Below are 21,132 nucleotides of genomic sequence, written 5' to 3' on the forward strand. Positions count from 1 at the left end.
AACATCGCTTTCCTCTCACTTTCCAACACTTTGTGTGAACTGGAATCCTCTCAGATTTTATTGTTGTTGTTCTATCGTCATTAATTGTCAATAACCATATGTTTTCACCGCAAAGACAAATACTGATTTGATGCATTCAGTTTTGTCTGTGTAGGCCTGGGGGGAGATAATATTAATAATAATAAGCCACAAAGTGTGTGTGCGTATGAGAGAGAGAGAGAGAATGTGTGTGTGAGTGAGAGAGAGAGAGTATGTTTGTGTGTGTGTGAGACTAACTGGTACACATCCTGAGCTGCAGAGATGTGAACACTCAGGCACGATGCTCTGCAGGTTCCTGCCACCCAGTGGTGGTAACTGGAACTACAACAATGGTGTTTATGTAAAGAAGAAAGGATGAGAGCGCCTTCTCCTACTTTGAATTATTTCACTGATGTTTACTAGATCCTTTGGTTTTTGCTGTTTTTTTTTACCATCATAAGGGAACCGATTGAACCACCTCCTCCTTTTTCTTTCAAGTGATTCAATACAAACAATTTGTTTGGTACATAACGTAAGAGAAATAAAAATATGTTGTTTATTATGAATAAGAACCACACTTTCTGTAAGCAAACGTAGCATTCATCATGTGTTTATTGTAAGTATGACTTTATAAAACATTCAACTATTGATTTGTAATCACAACATCAACATTAATTTCAATATACAGGTTCCAAATGATACATGCAGGGCTTTAAGAATACAAATGTTACTATAAAAGAGACTTACTTTTTTAGAATTTGGTTTCTTTTCTGATATAGGAAAAATAATAGTTTTTGCAAACATGTAACACAGGTAATAATGAACAACAACATACAAGAAAAGCACAACATCAAATACATTAAATCAAGGGAAGAATCCATTACAGAAATATATATTATTCTTGATTTGAATATGCAAAAAAGAACATTTAGTCAGGTATATGAGTTATTTCAGAGCTGACTGAAACTCGAGGGAGAAACAGAAATGACCGGAGGAGCCATGAATTAAGACTTCCTGCACCATCCAATCCTGATATTATCAAACGTTCCGTGATTTCTAAGGTGGAGTATTGGCAAAACAACAGATCCAATACTGGAAGTAACTGTCATAGAAATACCAAGAGCACATGTGAAGCTAGTGATATTGCTCATCAGGAGCCTCCCGATTCCTAAGAGAAACATTGGAGGAAGGTAACACAAGACTGTCATCACCAGGCTGTTGATCAGGGTCTGAATGGCTCTTTGCTTCTGCGGGTGGATGTTTTCTTTACCACGTTCAGACTTTATCAGTGAATGGAGGATGAGAGAATCACAGACCCCAATTATTACAATAGTTATTATAAATGGCACAATTGAAAACACGGTGTAGTACAGCTCGTAAAAAAGAAAGTATGCGATCCCAGAGGCCACGGTCAAAATCCAAACGATGCCAGCCATCACAACCCTGGGAGTCAGACTCTTCCTCTTGTGGTAGGTGATTGGATGAACCACAGCCAGGTAACAGTCCAGACAGATGCAAGCCATCAGGAGAGGTCTCCCACATACGTTTAAGGAATAAACACTGTTCCAAAAGGCTTCAAATGGCCAACTTTTCCAGATTAAATGATTTAATATTCCAGGTGGAATGAAGACCAAGAAGATAGTATCCATGGCGGAGAGGTTCAGTACGAACACATCATTTGGTGTAAAGGGCCTTCCTCTCCTGTATGCCTTAAACATCTCCCAGAGGATGGCAATAGATGCAGGAAAACCAAGAACAAAGGACAGCAATGTAAAAAACGCCCATGCATATGTCCCCGCAAGGTCTTCACACTCATCGAAATTGTATTCCTTCCAGATAAATCTGGATGGGGGAGAGTTGTTGGAATGAAGATGTATTTTAGGCAACATTATTGAGCAGAGTCGTAGATTAAAGACCTGAGAGACACAGATATAGAATTTTAGAGCATGCCAAATACAAACACACACGCACAACATTTTGCAAACAAGAATCTTTCATGCTATACAACAAAAGGCTAAAGAACACACACACACACACACACACACATTTGCATTTGAAGAAACTGCTGTCGGAAATGTACTGCACATTGTTTGATTCTTTAGTTATTAATAAACAGACACATGCTGTAGTGTTTTCCAGAGGATTTTAAGGGATGTTTGTACTGCTGTGCTGCTGTGTGTCGTTGCCTTGGCGACAGTGTCAAACATCTGTGGGAACTGCGTCGTGTTTATGCAAACTCGGCACTTTACTTAGTTTTCCCCCTGTATATTTAGTATTTAGTATTAGTATTTAGTTTTTAGTATTTAGTTTTGTGTTTTCTATTTATTTTCATTCATGCTCTGACACATGAGATCCTCAATACATGAGTGTGAATATGATTTGAGATGTTTATAAGTTTACGGTACAAAAGGCTAAAAAAGGGATTAAAAGAAGATGTATTTCTGTTGTAGGAGTCCAATTATGGAATAATGTTGAAATGGATGTGAGAATGGTGAACTCCTTTTTGGTTTTCAAGGGAATTATTTATAAAACAATTCTTGAGAGTTATAAATGTGATTGAAACGTATTTATATGGAAGATGTATGTGGAAGTATGTCTGTATGTATGTGTATATATGTATGCATATACTGTATATATATATATATGTATGTATGTGTATGTATATATATATATATTTGTTTTTTTACATTTTCTTTATAATTTTTTCTTTATTTTATATACATTTTCTGATTTATTTGATATTAATTTAGGATAGGAATATCTAAGCATTTTTTGCTTCTACCTAGACCTTTTCAGTCTTTCTGTTTTGTATATTATATAGAATAATATTGTATTGTCTTTGATTTGATTGACTGAATAAAATACACAACAACAACAAGATTCACAAAGGCCAATGTGGAGAGACAAAGACGTAAACTGATGTGTTGTGTATTTACGCTGCATTCACAGTAGATTCCTTCTGACCTGACAGCAAGCCAAAGTTCATATCATCAAAGTTATTACTATTTCCACTGCGGGGTCCATGAATGTGTGGACAGAATGTCGTCGCCATCCATCCCATAGTTACAATAAATGTAATGTCCTTCAGTTGATGTTGAATAAGAGGATTATCAAAGTCAGTGCTGTAGCTTTCCCCCTCTAGTCACGGTGGATATCTGCACCACATTTATTTGCAATCCATCCAGTTGTTGTTATTACATTTTACTGGTGGGAAAAATGTCAACTTGTTCGTGGCGCTGGAGTCCAAGGCCGGGGATCCCCAAAGTCAAAGGGATGTGTTCACTGCAGACCAGAGATGTCTGTGTAAATAGTCCTGGCTGTCTATTCAATAGAATGGAAACAAAGAGAGGAAAACACTACACAAAATGCTACTGCTAATCATGTCAAATATATAAGAGGTGCTATACCAGAGAGCAAAAACTACAATTGTAGGTCTACCATACATTTACCATTGAACTGACTAAATATTAAAATGCCGAAATGACTTTATGTCATCAAATATCCATTGACCTATGTTCATCAGAAGTGAAATCAAGGTAAGAATCACATAAAAACACATCATGAAGGGACTGTGGCGCGACACTTTCCATGATCTAAATATGCAAATAATAACAGGATTCGGTTAGGAATATGACTTTTTTAAGAATTGAGTTGGGGTTTATTTTAACTTTCTAACAATTCAGAGCTGACTGAAACTCAACTTCTGGAAGTTAAAATGTGTATTAGTTTCTAAATCACTTGATTAGGTAAGAGGGACAAACAGCCGAGATCAGAGGAGCCATGAATTAAGACTTCCTGCAGCATCCAAGTGTGAAGCAATCACATTTTCTAAGATTTCTAAGGTGGAGTATTGGCATGACAACAGAACTAAAACTGGAAGTAACTGTCATAGAAATACCAAGAGCACATGTGAAGCTAGTGATATTGCTCATCAGGAGCCTCCAGATTCCTAAGAGAAACATTGGAGGAAGGTAACACAAGACTGTCATCACCAGGCTGTTGATCAGGGTCTGAATGGCTCTTTGCTTCTGCGGGTGGATGTTTTTTTTACCACGTTCAGACTTTATCAGTGAATGGAGGATGAGAGAATCACAGACCCCAATTATTACAATAGTTATTATAAATGGCACAATTGAAAACACGGTGTAGTACAGCTTGTAAAAAAGAAAGTCTGCGATCCCAGAGGCCACGGTCAAAATCCAAACGATGCCAGCCATCACAACCCTGGGAGTCAGACTCTTCCTCTTGTGGTAGGTGATTGGATGAACCACAGCCAGGTAACAGTCCAGACAGATGCAAGCCATCAGGAGAGGTCTCCCACATGTGTTTAAGGAATAAACACTCTTCCAAAAGGCTTCAAATGACACGTTTTTCCAGATTATCATATCTAATATTCCGAGTGGAATGAAGACCAAGAAGATAGTATCCATGGCGGAGAGGTTCAGTACGAACACATCATTTGGTGTAAAGGGCCTTCCTCTCCTGTATGCCTTAAACATCTCCCAGAGGATGGCAATAGATGCAGGAAAACCAAGAACAAAGCACAGCGCGATAAACGAAATCCAAACATATGTGATCTCTTCTTGTCCTTCACAGCCAGACACATTGGATGAGGGGGAGTTGTTGGACAAAAGCTGGGAATGAAGATCTATCCGAGGCAACATTATTGAGCAGAGTGGTAGTTTAAAGACCTAAGAGACACAGATTTACTACATTATAAAATAAAGAATAAATTAACACACACACACACACACTACATGCTGCATGGTAGAACCTTGCATTCTACACATACTGTACCGTTTAATGAGGTGTTGTAGAAAAGATTTTACTGAGTTGCTGCTGCGTCGTGTTGATGTCAAACATCTGTGGGAGCTGTTTGTGTGCCTGTCTGATGTCAGTGGCAGTTTTGCAAATTAGATATTTATGGAAAATAGCAGGGAGAGAAATGGCTTTCCTTCAACGTCTGTTCAGCAAGAGTGATGCAAATATCATCCAAATTTGCAAGCAATATGTTGTGGAAACTCATTTATAAAATCCTGCTTTTTTAGCTTTTAGCAGGTGGGGGGAAAACAAAGCGTGTGGCAACTTAAACACGTTGTAGGCCTACATAAGAGGCAAATTAGGTGTCAGAGCGTAGTTTTGTTCAAACAAATGTGCTGTCATTGTTGATTTATCATTCTGCACGTATTGCTGAGGTTAATCTGAAAACACATGTGAAATGATCCAGCACAACCAAGAGTGGAAATGTTTGCTAAGGTCCAAGGACAAGGAGCAGCTGGTTGGACCAAGTGGTGCTCTCATGCAGGCACGTGCACAGACATTTTGGGGGGCAGGTGCTCAAACCAAAAAAAAGGGCACCCATCGCAAAAATGATTTTTCCAAGTTAAGGAGTTGTTTGCTAGCAACACTTGAAATACATTGTGTCGTGAGAAGACATGAGAGTTGAACAAAATGACATGTTTTCTTTTCACAATTACAATTTATTTTCATTTTTCAAAATAATAAGAGCCAAAAATGCCATATAATAAACAACGTACTAACCTCGACCGTTCGGTCATGCCGGGAAATATCAAACTTCTGTAAAAACGTTATAAGGCCTCAATCTGATATTTCCCAGCATGACCTCACTCTTGGTTAGTAAGAAGCTATGACAAGTGTTGTTTTTTCTTGCGTTTACTCTTTTCACCCTCTGCAATTACTCATACAAGATTGATCTTTGTAAAACTGGAGCAGACAAAACAAAGAGAAACATACCACATAAAACAATGTGGCACATGGATAGCATGACACCGAGAACTATTGTTAGCATAGTTTAGCTGTTCTGTTCTAGCTGTGAATTATTGTGACATTTATAAAATGAATTAATAAATTCAACATACTATCGAAATTGTCTAAATGGCATTTATAAAACAGATCTCTCTCTCTCTCTCTATCTATCTCTATTTCTATCTCTCTCTCTCAAACATGACGTCAGTAAACAGCTGGACTAGGCTTTGAAATCACAGATTTCGGGAATTTGTGTTTGTTTATTTTTTTTAGGAAACGTCGGACCAGTTGTGACGTAATATTTTCAGTTGTGGTTAATTTATCACCAAACAACGTCAGGGGACAAACACCGTCATGACTCATGACCTGTGTGTCTGATGCTGCGGGTCAGAGGAGAAGGAGGTGCAGCCGTTTGGTGGCGCGAGGAGCACTGCGCGGAGGAGGAAGTGGAGGAGGAGGAGGGAGGGGCGCGGCGGGGGGGGTCTCGTGAGCGCCGCGGAGCATGTCGGGGCGAAATTCTCACAAGAACTCCAATAAATGCCCCGACAGATATCCAAACACATTTGGGAGGACTTGATGACAGAGACTATTTTTTATTCTTAAATACTTATTAATGAAGAAAAAAAGTGGGCTCCAGCAAAAAGGGCACTTTTCTCATCCAGGGCAAAAGGGCTGGTGCTTGAGCACCACTAGGGCTCTACCTGTGCACGTGCCTGCCCTCATGTCTACTGCTGGCATTGGAAGCTTTGCTGGTGTGCTCATGTTCATGCATTTACACTACAGTGTGGGGACTGCGGTCAACTCAGCCGACACTCGGATCTCCGTGGTCAACTCAGCCGACACTTACATTTCTGTGCGCCTATAGACTGATGTTGACGGTAAACGCATTCGATCGGGAGCGCGCGAGGGTTTTGATAAAGTTAGCGGACGGATTCACGTGACACAACATCCGGTTTTGCAAAGTTAGCGGAAAGAACTACGTGACACAACATCCGTTTTTCAAAATAAGATGTCGACAAATCATACACTAGCATATACAAGTAAACAATTAACTGATTTTGAATCTTTATAGATCGTTTATGAGATTTAGCTTAAATTATGCTAATATTAAAACGTGTTTACTGTACCAAGGAAGAGTTTATAAAAATAAAACTCAGACTTTTGTATATTAAAAAAATCCTGTATATAGATTTCCCCAACAGTTCCAGGAAATGAATGATGCAGCTGTGTTCAAGACAGTCCTGACTTCCATTATCCTGGGAATCAGACATATCTACGTTCCCAATTGGGAGATATTTCAAAGTAAAATTCCTAAATGTTTACGAGAAATCGGTCATTTCTTTCATGTTTGAAGTGCTTTATATACATTTTCCCCCATAATGCCCGGCATTGACTGATGCAGCTGCGTTCAGGACAATCCAGACTTCCATTATCCTGGGAATCAGACATATCTACGGACCCAATTTGGAGATATTTCAAATTAAAAGTCCAAAATCTTTAGAAATCGGTCATTTCTTTCATGTTTAAAGAAATCGGTCATTTCTTTCATATTTGAAGTGCTTTCTCTATGTTTGTCCCCATAATGCCCGGCATTGACTGATGCAGCTGTGTTCAGGACAATCTTGACTTCCATTATCCTGGGAATCAGACAAATCTACGGACCCAATTTGGAGATATTTCAAATTAAAAGTCCAACATCTTTAGAGAAATCGGTCATTTCTTTCATGTTTGAAGTGCTTTATATACATTTTTCCCCATAATGCCCGGCATTGACTGATGCAGCTGTGTTCAGGACAATCCAGACTTCCATTATCCTGGGAATCAGACATATCTACGGACCCAATTTGGAGATATTTCAAATTAAAAGTCCAAAATCTTTAGAGAAATCGGTCATTTCTTTCATGTTTAAAGAAATCGGTCATTTCTTTCATGTTTGAAGTGCTTTCTATGTTTTTCCCCATAATGCCCGGCATTGACTGATGCAGCTGTGTTCAGGACAATCTTGACTTCCATTATCCTGGGAATCAGACATATCTACGGACCCAATTTGGAGATATTTCAAATTAAAAGTCCAAGATCTTTAGAGAAATCGGTCATTTCTTTCATGTTTGAAGTGCTTTATATACATTTTCCCCATAATGCCCGGCATTGACTGATGCAGCTGTGTTCAGGACAATCCAGACTTCCATTATCCTGGGAATCAGACATATCTACGGACCCAATTTGGAGATATTTCAAATTAAAAGTCCAAAATCTTTAGAGAAATCGGTCATTTCTTTCATGTTTAAAGAAATCGGTCATTTCTTTCATGTTTGAAGCTTTCTCTATGTTCTCCCCATAATGCCCGGCATTGACTGATGCAGCTGTGTTCAGGACAATCTTGACTTCCATTATCCTGGGAATCAGACATATCTACGGACCCAATTTGGAGATATTTCAAATTAAAGTCCAAGATCTTTAGAGAAATCGGTCATTTCTTTCATGTTTGAAGTGCTTTATATACATTTTCCCCATAATGCCCGGCATTGACTGATGCAGCTGTGTTCAGGACAATCCAGACTTCCATTATCCTGGGAATCAGACATATATCTACGGACCCAATTTGGAGATATTTCAATTAAAGTCCAAAATCTTTAGAGAAATCGGTCATTTCTTTCATGTTTAAAGAAATCGGTCATTTCTTTCATGTTTGAAGTGCTTTCTCTATGTTTTTCCATAATGCCCGGCATTGACTGATGCAGCTGTATTCAGGACAATCTTGACTTCCATTATCCTGGAATCAGACATATCTACGGACCCAATTTGGAGATATTTCAAAATGTCTTAATGTTTCAGTTTTAATGTATTATACTTTGACTTTGACGTGTCAGAGTATTTCATTGTCAATTAGTTATTACAATTTTCTTTAGTCAATTTTCTTTGAAAACAGTGATTTATCATACTTCAACTTCCAACTGATATCATGCACTAATATTGTTTACACACAGACAGACACACAGACACACAGACAATGACAGTGAAATAAGTGGGCCAATATACACTACCTAACGGAGACCCATCTAGGACACCCGAATCACCTCTCTCACACCCACGACATGTACAGACAGCTAACACTCACCGAGCACACTGTTGATCGTTATCACAGGTCACAGATCTTGGACTGACGAGGAGAACTCAGAGTTTGTGTGTCGAAACACTTTCGACCACCCGTACCCCACCACCAAGGTCATTGATCCTGACAGCAAAGCTGACCCTTGACCTGCTGCCAATGGAGACTCCTGAGTAAATCTGGTTTTAGGTAAGACCTTCACCTGAAACTATGCATCACTGTAGGTCGAGAAAATTTCCAGAGCATTTCCTTGTAAAATATACTCCTATGCAGATTACGTCCTGTCGGATATGGTGTCAGGATTGTCACTTATAACTACATAAGTGTTTTGTTCTTTTCTTTGAATTTGACAAGCATCAAACAATTGGGGATGTCAGATTCTCTAGTTTGATTAACTTTGATTATTTTGGGTGTAGATTGTCTGAATTCTAGGTAATGTTGATATTAGATGTTGAATAGTGATCGTCTGCCGGGCATATAGGACCTAGTAATAATTACTAGCATGCAATCCAGATGTTTAAATGAAACAAATACTGTTTGTATGAACAGAACTTGAAGTGACAGATATACAATTGCCTAAATGTCTTTCCCAGGTGGGCGATTTCCGGAAACGATCATAGAATGCCGCTCAAACATAAAAGAAAGACTTTGTCAACATACGATTTCTTTGGAAAGATTTGGACCAAATTTTTGAAATACTCCACAGGGTAATACGTCTGGATTAGAATCATAACATCTAGTTGTCTATCATGTCAAATGCCGGGCATTATGGGGAAAACTATATAAAAGCACTTCAAACATGAAAGAAATGACCGATTTCTCTAAAGATTTGGACTTTAATTTGAAATATCTCCAAATTGGGTCCGTAGATATGTCTGATTCCCAGGATAATGGAAGTCTGGATTGTCCTGAACACAGCTGCATCAGTGCAATGGGCAGGTCAATTATGAAAGTATGTAAACGCACTTTCAAACATGAAAGAAATGACCGTTTTAAAGATTTTGGACTTTAATTTGAAATATCTCAAATTGGGTCCGTAGATATGTCTGATTCCCAGGATAATGGAAGTCAGACTGTCTGAACACAGCTGCATCATCATCCGGAACTTTGGGGAAACATGAGAATAACAAAAGTAACATTTCTAAAAGTAAATGACAAGTACCAAATTTAAGAGCTATTTAGAAAATTCCAATCTGAAGTCCGTTAATTGTTCTTGTATATCCAGGATATGAGTCGATTATCCTTGAAACACTGATGGATCACCCTCAATGCATATGGAAAATGAATGTGAGCAGTAAATCATAATGTTGGATAAAACCTCCCATCGAACGAATGCTATTCCCTGATATCAATCTATGCCTGAAAAGTGATTGCGAGTTGTACGACATCTCACTTCAGCTCAGAGCGGATGTGTGGCAGGGATATGTTTCTCTGGTGCGAGCAGAGACCGGTGAATGTTTGACTCCGTCACGAAGAAGCACCATCATTCTAGAAACCCCAGCACTCAGCTGTCCTCTGCTGGAACATACAGGACCATTATGGTCACATGCGATGAACAGCATGGAGTTTCTCCGAATCCCTTTAGTGAAGACAGCTTATGATGTCTTAAGTGCGAGGAAACATCTTACTGTCATCGATTCTAAGTCTACGTAAAATCTTATGTTTTTGTAGACGATCACTCTAAGCATGTTGTCAATGGGAATAATTCAACAAGCTTCATAAATCTTTTGTTGTCATAGACTTACTTTAACAGGGCTTGATCTTGAATGTTACAAATCAGTCGTTTTGAAACTGGCGTGAAGATATGATCGAGCCATTTTGTTCCGTGACCACAAAAATTTCGAATGCCTAATTAATTTACCAATAATTCCTTCCCGTTCTCAGGTGGTGATCTTAGATAGCAGAATCGACGCGTGGCAGACTGCAACAACTCGACAGGAGCGTGCAATGGAATCGCCTGCCTGCACTCCTGTAACACATCTGTAGCAGGCGTGTATCTCAATATGTTATTTGCAGATTTGACTGAACACACAGTAGAACAACAAGAGGAGAACACGTTGGCAACCTCACTGCAATAACCGACGTCGAGCCACAAGTAGTGGGCCGAGTCTTAGCTGTCACACGCCGAGGTCAGGACCAGAACCTCGATACTGCACAAGTGGAGACAATGCGCCAGTTGTCTGCAATTGTAAGAGCGCATCTAGATTGTTAAACAAAATTAGATTTGCTTAAAGTACTCTTTGTAACCGAGAAAGATCCTTTCTAGCTGCTTAAAGGACTTTACTAGAATCTATTGCAGAAACAATGATTATAATATTCAATGTACTGTTGTCTCATTAGTGCAAAATCACCTAAAGACTAAGTAATTTCTCAATATGAGTTCGATTTAATCGTTGGTTATAAACCTTATTTAGAATTAAATACTTAGACGGTACTTGTACGCACTACTGGCTCAAAAGGGCCTGTGTTTGGTTACATTTTGAAGGCAATCTAGGAGTTTCGACACGTGATGCTTTAACGATGAAATGTTTTAATATGTGTAAAGCCCCATTATAATCAGTGACTCCTTAATAGATTAACCGTGCGTTGCCTCGTCTGTCGACACGTTGTTTGACATGTCTCCTTTCAATGCATGCTTAATGTGACGTTTGATGTATGGTATGAAACTTCTGAATTTTGTGCAGAGTATTTCTTCATTGATTCAATCAGTCAATCTTGACAGATACGTCTTCATATTAACAATGCAATGGAACTAATAGTTTTAAAGGTGATGGAAGATAGACAGCGATAATGCATGTACTTGAATTTGTCCTGAAATCTTTCTTAATGGATTATCACCTCAGTGAAACGCTGTTTTCTGTACGTGGCTGTAGATCAGTAATGCATCTAACTCACTCATACTTTAAGTGGTTTAAAGGTCCAATCTGTCTGAGAGGAGAACCGGTTTGTTTCAAACCTCGACTAACCCGTGCTTCATGCCACCTATGTATGTTGATCTGCTTGCAGAGTACTTATTGCCACAGCAGGAGATTACAATTATTCTAGTCAAACTACTGAAACAGTGCTCATTAGTGTGAAAATTTCCATGTATTGCGTGCTAAAATGTCACTCGCTAGAAGATATGACTTGCATGTCAGGTGAACTTGGTGGGGTTGCCATTATAACTATTCATAATGTTATATCTTTGTCTATGATATTTATCAAACTATTACTAATCGATGCAATCTGCTTTTATTCACAGATCCAGATCCTGTCTGAAACTGCAATGTTGATAAACAGTTACGACAATGACCCAAGTATTGCAGCAGCATGCATCCGTGACCTGTCCTTACGAATGAACACTGAGAATACTGTGTCTCGCTGAACATGTAAACGGAAACACGATGAAGGCCTGTAAAGTCACTCAGCAAGAATCGACTTCTGTCAACTCGTGCTGTTGATTGAATACATGATCTCCAAGCTGTTGAGGTAAAACTCGGCTGCAGCCTCATCTGGGTAACATATCGACAACTGTTAGCTTTTGTAAATCGCTCAGAAATACATAAAATTACTGCAATAGCCAGTATATTGAAAGTTGATGACCATAGTTGAAAATGTGTCTCTGAAAGTATTACGTTTGACACTACCTGTCACGGTGGAGACGTCAGTGTGCTCCTCATTTTGCCGACAGGAAATATGTCAGAACTCATTCCCTTGACATAAATACACGTAATTCATACATAATAGTCATTGCAGAGTCATATTTAAAAGGATACAATAAGTGCCTTAACCTGGTTACCTAACTTTTACAACATATATACCCTGGAGTAATTTGCCTCACAGTCAAACTCTAAAAGACCATCAGAAAGAGTATTAATGACATTAATCTGTGTTTACCCAGAGTTAGTCGATAGGTACTATAACTGATGTTTGTACTACCTACAATAGCATCCTTATAAATAAGTACTAAAAAGTTGGGTACCATCATCTTAATGTTTACCAGTGAACTAAACGCCTGGTGGATTCAAATGTGACTCCTGAAGAACGACGTGGTGCAGACATGTAATTCTGACATGGCTGGTCGAAGTTGACCTCCTCACCAGAACAGGAGGGTTACCAATATTACGAAGACCCAGCAACCTGTCGGTCCTGAACAAGCAAGGACATAACTGGCACCAGCAGACAGCATGAGGTTGCGCGCCCTGGGTTGGACGTATATCAGATTTAAGTCGTGAAACATTCATTCATCGCACTTCTCAGTCTCGTAACACATATATCGTTTTTTTTTAAGCGATCACTCTGCATGTTGAATGGGAATAATGTAAAAGCTTCTTTTTTTTGTTGTATAGACTTCTTTAAAGGCTTGATTTAGAATGTTAAAATAAGTGTTTTGAAACTAGGCGTGAAGATATATCGAGCCTTTTTTTCCGTCCCAAATAATATTCTGCCAGTTAATGTCTCCAATAATTCCTTCTTTCAGTGGTGTCTAGATCGTTGCAATCCCCGGCCTTCATGAATCGTCGCCTCTGCAATCTGACACAGTAAAAGATCAGATGAGAACACGTGAACACAAGAAGGGGACAGTGACCTCCTTCCGCGAGGCACAACCGTCTAGTTAAGCCAGTAACTGATAAATACGTTGAGAAGCCGTTATACCAATTAAGACTTCGTGAATTGTTCACAAAGGTTAAATATCAGAACTTTTCGTGTAGATTAATGATCATCAGATGATTTTTTCACTTTTCATATTAATCCCTAACTAGACACTATGTTAACTTTCCTTTTAGATAACCTCTATTCTGGACACTGGCTTAAGGCTGTACAGCCCGAAGGCCTGAGTCCCGTTTTCTTATGTACGTCGTACGCAGGCATTGAATTATCTCTTAAGATATGGCTGCTGTTGCTCATGTCTCACGTTATCAGCCGACTAGGTATGAGTGGACCAGTTCTGTGCGATGCATATAATCAGTACTCTGCGTAATAAACAACCTATAGTATGGAAGCACTGCTCTTGTGTACCGTATACACGTAACTGTTTCTGACTTGGAGTGAAAGCACACCCTCATTAATGTTAAAGTCAATATCTGGGAGTACCGTTGTTTCCAGTACGTGTCTGCCCTTTGTTTTGAATATTTCACACCCATGCATTTATTTTCATTCCAGTGATCTGCGATCAGCTCCCCGATGTCTGTCTTTGTTTGCACATGTATCTTAATTCATATGTTTTTACTATTTAAACAGATGACTGGCACCACATCCTCGATGCTGAAGTACTGATTGACTTCACCGTCGTCCTCAACACGGTTGCCTGTAAATTAAACGTGACAAGAATACGCAAAGTGCAGTAGACTCAATTATGTTGAAAAATTCAACCGTCGAGGGTCTGTGCCCTCCGGGACTACTTCGCATATTCAGTACATATTTTCAATACCGAATCGAGTCTGTCAATAAAAGTTAAAAGATTTCGTTTTGAACCTACTGTCTCCTTTTCGCCGAAGGAAATTTCAGCAATTACTAAAATACAGTAACTTCAATAAGTCTCAGGTCATGTTGTAAGATACCTAACTGCCTTAATTTATAAAATTTTATTCAATTTGACCCAGTAAAACCTCGAAAATTATAGAATAAATTTCCAGAAGGTAGTACTTTTGTTGTTGTTAAAACTTAAATTATAAAAAGTGTATTTTATAGTTGCACATAAAAGCTGGGGTCAATTACCGAGAAACCCTTAAAATTGAAAGCATTGACCAAAGAACGGAGGGTAAAACAAACAATTGGTCACAAAAGTGTTATTGAAAAATATTTCTGTGGTGGGATATTGATTATCAAAATTCAATCTGCTCAGCGAACACATTATCGCGAGGAGATAACGTCTCCAGATCCGTCCGGCACGCAGATGAGGACAGTCTAAATAGTGAGCAACAAACCACCTCCCCTTCTGTCTTTCCAGCGGAGGACCACCAGGCTCTAATCTGGGACATCCAGCAGATGCCCCGGGCCATCGAGGACCCGATCCTGGCCTACACAGCTGAGGGAGAGATCAATAACGTCCAGTGGGCCACCACCCAGCCCGACTGGATCGCTATCTGCTACAACAACTGCCTGGAAATCCTCAGAGTCTGAGCTTCAGTCGGGGAAAAAACGAGGCAACTCAAAAACATTGTCAATTGAATTATCAAGCGGTTTTAAGAAGGACGGAGCAGTTTTCAGTTCAAGCTCGTTTTGGGTTCACGTTGAGACAGATTATGTGTCTAAAGAGTTTTTCAACCGAGTGAGAACGAGAGTCAACGGTCGACTTTTTGTTACAAATTCAAGACGTCCTGAATCGGAAAACTCAAAGGAGCGCCAAAACAAAAATGGTAAACGAGTCTCAAGAAACTGTTGTGTACAGATGTGAACTAAAGTTCAACAGCCCTCCAGCTTTCAGTTTGTGGTCTCCCAGACTAAACCGTCTAGTCAGTTTCATGTTTTTATATGCTATTATGGTGCATTGTGTGTGTAGGTTTACCCTCGACGACATCCTCCACCATTCATTTTTATGATGCAGCAACAATGTAGTTTAGCCACATTTAAAAGTGGATTGAATGTGGTTTTAAGTGTTCATATATTCAATTGTTTTTTAACCTAAATATATGTTCTATTCAACTGAATATCATTTGTGATCTGTTGTGATACAATACTTATGTGCAACAATTTACAGGTATTAAAACTCAGGCCGGTAGTCTTGAGAAACTAGCAAGATTGTTCTAGATCCAACTGAACGACCCAGTCCAGAGTCGCCACCTCTGGCAGAACTTCAAGTGGTTGAGTCTAGCGAGAAGTCACTGCACACTGAAGCCCGTCACTTCAGGTCGCTCCCCCAAATTACAACCATGTATGTAATGCATGTAAACAACGGACATGGATATTGTTACTGACTCACAGCTGTTTAGCTCGCAGCTTATGGGAGTTTACGGGCGGGTAGCTCGTCCAATCACGACGTCGCGGCCCGATTCAACAGTTCTGCTAAATCCACACTTTTTTTTCCTCGAATCTTTTGATTCATTGATTGCTGCCAGAATTTAATGAGAATTTCAACAATATCAAAAATATTGTTTTAAAGTTAATTATTTTATTCACATGCCCATTTTTTTCTTTCTGTTACATAAACAGTCCCTCGCAGTTTTAAAAATGTTAGTTTTATATCCAGACACTTATTTCACAGTGAGGTGACTCATCAACAAATTGATAAAAATCCATAGTACAGATTTAGTTAACGATTTAAAATATGTTTTCTTCCAGTTACTGTTTAATACCGAGACTGCCTGAAGTACATCATACACAATCTCTACACTATAGAGAAACATGCATATTTATTTTCAAACAAACTGAAAACTGTCATTGTAAAACGAATGCTGTGAGTCCTGTTGTGATATTAAGTTATGTTGTGATATTATGGGAAGCAGTGGCTGAACAGGAGCTATTTCGTACTGTAGATGTTTCCGTACAGGGTCATGATGTGTGATTATTTGCGAAACATAAAGTCAGAAAAACACTTGTTTATGAACCATTTTCACAAATCGGGCCCGGAACCGATCGAGTGAAGCAGAACCTGTGAAATAGAAAGCGCGGGAAAGAAATGACAGAAATATGTGTGGTAATTTTGAAGAAGGGTCGCTACTCCATCTAGTATTTGCATCAGAGAACAACACCATGTGGAGCATGTGTATTATATAAAGCGCTTTTGTTTAAGAAAAAAGATCACAGAAATTGTCTAGATTTTCTTAGAGGAACAGTTTGACATAAAGGAAATTCATATTGGCTTTTCTACTGAGAATTAGATGGGAATATATATATATATATCATATTAATATATATATAATATTTATGCATATATTTATATAATATGTATATCTATATATATGTAATATCTAGTTATATATAATATCTATTTATATATAAATACCTTCAGTCATCGGTATTTACACACACACTCATACATACGTCGCTTGTGTTTGTCTTACTTTCCTTGGATATTTGGGCTTCACTGTGCAAGAATAGACAGCCGTTGTTTGTATCAGAGACAGTTTTTACATTAATTCAATGAAGAGGAAAAATGAAATAGTGTTCACTTTAAATCCAATATTTAGATGTGTGTGGACGATGTGAAAATGTAATTCCTTTAAAGCACACGAGAATGGACGTTTCAGTGAAGTAGGAGACACCTTTTCTAGAGGTCATTTTTTGAGAAAAAAAATCATTCATAGATTCTGGATTATGCCGAAGAGTAGATGTAATTTTAATATTTTTAATGGAACAAATTATTATTCATGGTTTTTATGTCTCGAGAGAATGCTTTTTTAATTGATCCTTGTTAATATATAAATACTTCTTCCTCCCTCAAATATTTAAAGTTAAATTACACTTTGATAGAACATTTACATTTCTCGAGGTTCCGATGAATGATGAAGTAACAAAACGCTTCACTCTTGAAATAAAAATCCTGAAGGGCCGTGACAGGAGTGCATCTTCAGTCCGCTCGAGGCCTGCTGTCGATTACCTTCAAGTCCCACAAAGAAAGCATTGAAAAGGCCACTTGTATTTTCTCTGAAAAGCAGTATGTGTAGACAAGTAGGACATGTATCCTTTCTTTGTGAAATCTAATATGCCACATGCGAGATATTCAGTGCGCCTGGATGTTGTCCCAGACTCGAACTACTTCTGGACAGTCATTGAGGGCTTCGATTAGCGTGGAAGCAGCAACCAGCTGGTCCTCGTCCAAAGTCGAGAGGGTGCGGGGAACAAACTCCAGCCCGGCGGATGCAATCTGCATTCCCTGCTCTTCCAACGAGGCCCGCACCTGCCTCACCTCCGCCATGTCACAGATAAACTGAGGGGAGAAATGGACACAACTATTAAACAGTGGTAAGGCTGCCACTTATTGTTTTTATTCTGAATTAAAGCGGTTCATGAATCGCTTCGTCTATAACATGTGAGAAAACAGTTAAAAACGTCTGTAATACTTCCAAAAATCCAAGGTAATGACTACATGGCTGTTCAAAACTCAACATGCAATAACAAGATGATGTAAAACAGGAACTAAATCCTCTTTGGCATACAGTCCACATTCCCTCTTCGTCTGAACCGCTCTCCTCATGCCTCGACGTGTCTGACCTGCAGGAGCGGCCGCTCCTCCTCATCCTCGGTCTCTTGGACATCTTCGGCGCCCGCCTCGATGGCCAGCTCCAGGGCGCGCTCCGTCGAGACGTCCTGACCCGGCACAAAGACCACGCCCCTCCGCTTGAAGTTGTGGCGGGCGCCGTCCGACAGCATCGCACTGCGCGCGAGACAACATGCAGGAATTGTACATTAAAACATTTTTGAATACATAAAACCACAATACAGAATGTTTCTTTTTTTGTCGAACGTCTGTATTTTAGCTCTCATTTCTGCTGATTTACATAAATTCTTTGCAGCCGTGCCGCCAGCTTCTTAGCCGAGACCAATATGTTCGCACGGGGACATCTAGTGGCCGGGAACATGAGCGAACCAGCCTCCGTTGCCATAGCGCCACGGTTACCATGCATTGTGTCATTACTGCATTCTTCCCCTGTCCTGGACGTTGTGACGGCAAATGTCGTCCCCACCCAAGATGGAGTCTTTTTCAACTGAAATGACGAATATGGAAGAAGCAGAACTCGTCTATGAAATCATTTATTCTTGCGAGAAGAGTCCCCGTGACACGGAGTCTGTGAGGGTGAACTGAAGAGTCAATGACATCATGTATTTAAGGATACAAGAAGAAGGAGGAGCCAGAAGGAGACTTCTGTCTTCAGGTCATTTGACGAGTAACTAAATGATCCGATCGCCCGGTGATCAATCAAGTGATCGGGTCCCTTTTATGAGGATACTCAAAGGAAAGATCCTGTGAATTATAACTCCTCTCAATCAGGCTTCATCCTGTCCTCTGGCAGAATCTGTCTCCACAAGTTTCTTTGCGCCGGACCTGGGGTGACCGGGCCTTCTCAGCAGCTGCTACTCAAAAAGTATTAAACCGAATCGCATGAAATTTGGTGGGATGATTGGTTATTATCCGGGGACCATTTGATTAGATTTTGGGATCGATCGGGTCCAAGGTCAAGGTCATGAAAAGGTCAACATCTTCTTTTTACCATAGCGCGGTCAATTTCTATCCAATTGGCATGCAACTAATGCCAAAATGTTCTTAATTCAATGCCCAACCTTGTGATATGCGAAGGTATGCGCTCTACCGAGTGCCCGTTCTAGTTATTATTATTATTAGTGTCAAAGAGAATACAATGAATAAGATATAAAATCCCCATTACAACGTCTGTGTGTGTTGAGCAGACCAGGTTAACGCTGCAGATTATCCACCGGCCGTGTGGTGAGAGAGGCCTTTAAATATCTGCGTTTGATTGGAGTCCGATCCCGGGATGCCGGTCCTGACCGGTTCTTGGTGAGCAGGCGTTTGATTTCCTGGTGGCTCCGTGTGTTGTTGTCAGTCAGGACCTCGATGAGCAGCAGACACCCACCGGGCCCCCGGGCTTCAAACATATGCTGGGAAGTTGGTTTAGCTTTTTCCTGGAGAACCAAGACAAAATACATGGATGAGATTCTGCCAGTGTTTTATACCAGCACTATACGTTTACTATTACATGTAATACTGGTAAAGTAATGACGTTTTCAGACGGGTATCCCATGGGGGATGTCTCATAGTGGTTCAACACACTTCTGTTGGTACTTGTATGTGCCAGTGTGTTGCAAACCTACCGCAATCTTTTTTATATATATGATTTATTTGTAGAAATTACAAAACAAGACCTAAAGTACAATAGACCTCACATATAAGGAGTGAAAGGATAACATATCAGACTGCCACATGGGGAGGATACACATTCCAGCCCCCCCCCTCCCTTTCCCAAAACAAATATACAACAAGGCAATCTGATACACAAACAGAAAAGAAAATTATGAAAGAAACCCAAACCATCAACAACTGGCTGTGAAACGCTTGTAGAGACAGATAATATTGTAGAAGCATATGCTTATTCTCACTATCCCACCTTCTCTGACCTTCACATCCACTCTCACACACACACACACACACACACACACACACACACACACACACACACACACACACACACACACACACACACACACGCGCACATACAGACACACACACACACGCACACACACACACGGGAAGTCTTTAAACATGTCACAGGCTTTATAACAAGAGTCTCATCTAAAAGCATCCTAACTTTTTAATAGTGATTATCTGATTAACTGTAGTGGTTCAGCAACAAAAAAAGGACATTAAGAATAAGGCTTCTTGTCTTTTTGTTGTTTTTTGTTTTGTTTGTTTGGGGTATGTATATGTGTATATATGTGTGTGTATATATGTGTGTATATGTATGTGACACACACAAACACACACACACACACATGCATTAATTGAGCAATGTAAAGACTATAAATAAGGAAACAAAAAACAGAAGAAAAAAAACATGTACATAACAATAGATAATACAAACAACAACAACAACAAAGGTAACCTACCGCATTCTTGATGGCAGCCTCTATGGTCGCTTTGGGCAGGTTGTTGTTCCTGCACTGCTCCACGATCTGCGCCAAGTTCAGGTTCATGTCTGGGTTGGCGCCCCCTTCTGCAGAGGAAACCACCATGAATGCGCTTCAGTTAGAAAACACACCAACTGCCAGAGAGACGAGCCTCTCGTCTTCCACGCCGTCTCACCTTTCACAGCTATCTTTATCATCATCCCAAACTTCAGGACCATCCGGCCCCTCTCCGCGTCTTTCGGTCCCTTGATGTGTTTCACCTTCGACCACTTGTTGTGCCCGGCACACGAGGCGGAGCACAGCTGCAGCGTCCGGGCGGCGGTGGTCCTCCACGCCGGGGACAGCGCGCATGAGGCCGGCGTCAGGACGCAGTCCCCCGGGCCCGGGAGCCTGCTCGCGGTCGCATCCAGTGTCCCGGGGCGCAGGGTCCGGAGGGCCCTCAGCAGCAGCGCGACCCCCGCCATGTCCTTCACACACAACCGGGACACGAGCACAATGTTACGTGTGGAGCAACGGGTTGTATTCAACAGATAAACGGTCTGCAGGGAGGCCTTTAGCTTTAGAAACATGTCATGTTCATATTGATAAAGAGATGAAACAACCTGGAGGTCTCAAACCGACAGTTTTGACAAGTCGGAAGCTGCTGCTGTCCTTGTTTTGAAACCGGTACTTCCGGG

At 40.1% G+C, this 21,132-nt stretch overlaps 1 protein-coding gene across 2 annotated transcripts; it reads right to left on the bottom strand.

Moving 5' to 3' along the window:
• Positions 1-15,961: 15,961 nt before the first annotated feature.
• LOC130203820 (translational activator of cytochrome c oxidase 1-like) lies at positions 15,962-21,132 on the bottom strand. Of its 2 annotated transcripts, XM_056430240.1 has the most exons (6): positions 21,058-21,132; positions 20,631-20,922; positions 20,435-20,541; positions 19,320-19,453; positions 18,026-18,188; positions 15,962-17,741 (listed from the first exon to the last, which is right to left on the bottom strand). In XM_056430240.1, exons 2-6 carry the CDS (start codon positions 20,917-20,919, stop codon positions 17,535-17,537), a joined length of 900 nt encoding a protein of 299 aa, XP_056286215.1. In that variant the 5' UTR covers positions 20,920-20,922; positions 21,058-21,132; the 3' UTR covers positions 15,962-17,534. The 2 variants fall into 2 exon arrangements, with proteins under 2 accessions (XP_056286215.1, XP_056286214.1); XM_056430239.1 differs by lacking the exon at positions 21,058-21,132 and having other exon boundaries at positions 20,631-21,044.

This window comes from Pseudoliparis swirei, chromosome 13, assembly GCF_029220125.1.
Source record: "Pseudoliparis swirei isolate HS2019 ecotype Mariana Trench chromosome 13, NWPU_hadal_v1, whole genome shotgun sequence".
Taxonomy (NCBI): Eukaryota; Metazoa; Chordata; class Actinopteri; order Perciformes; family Liparidae; genus Pseudoliparis; species Pseudoliparis swirei.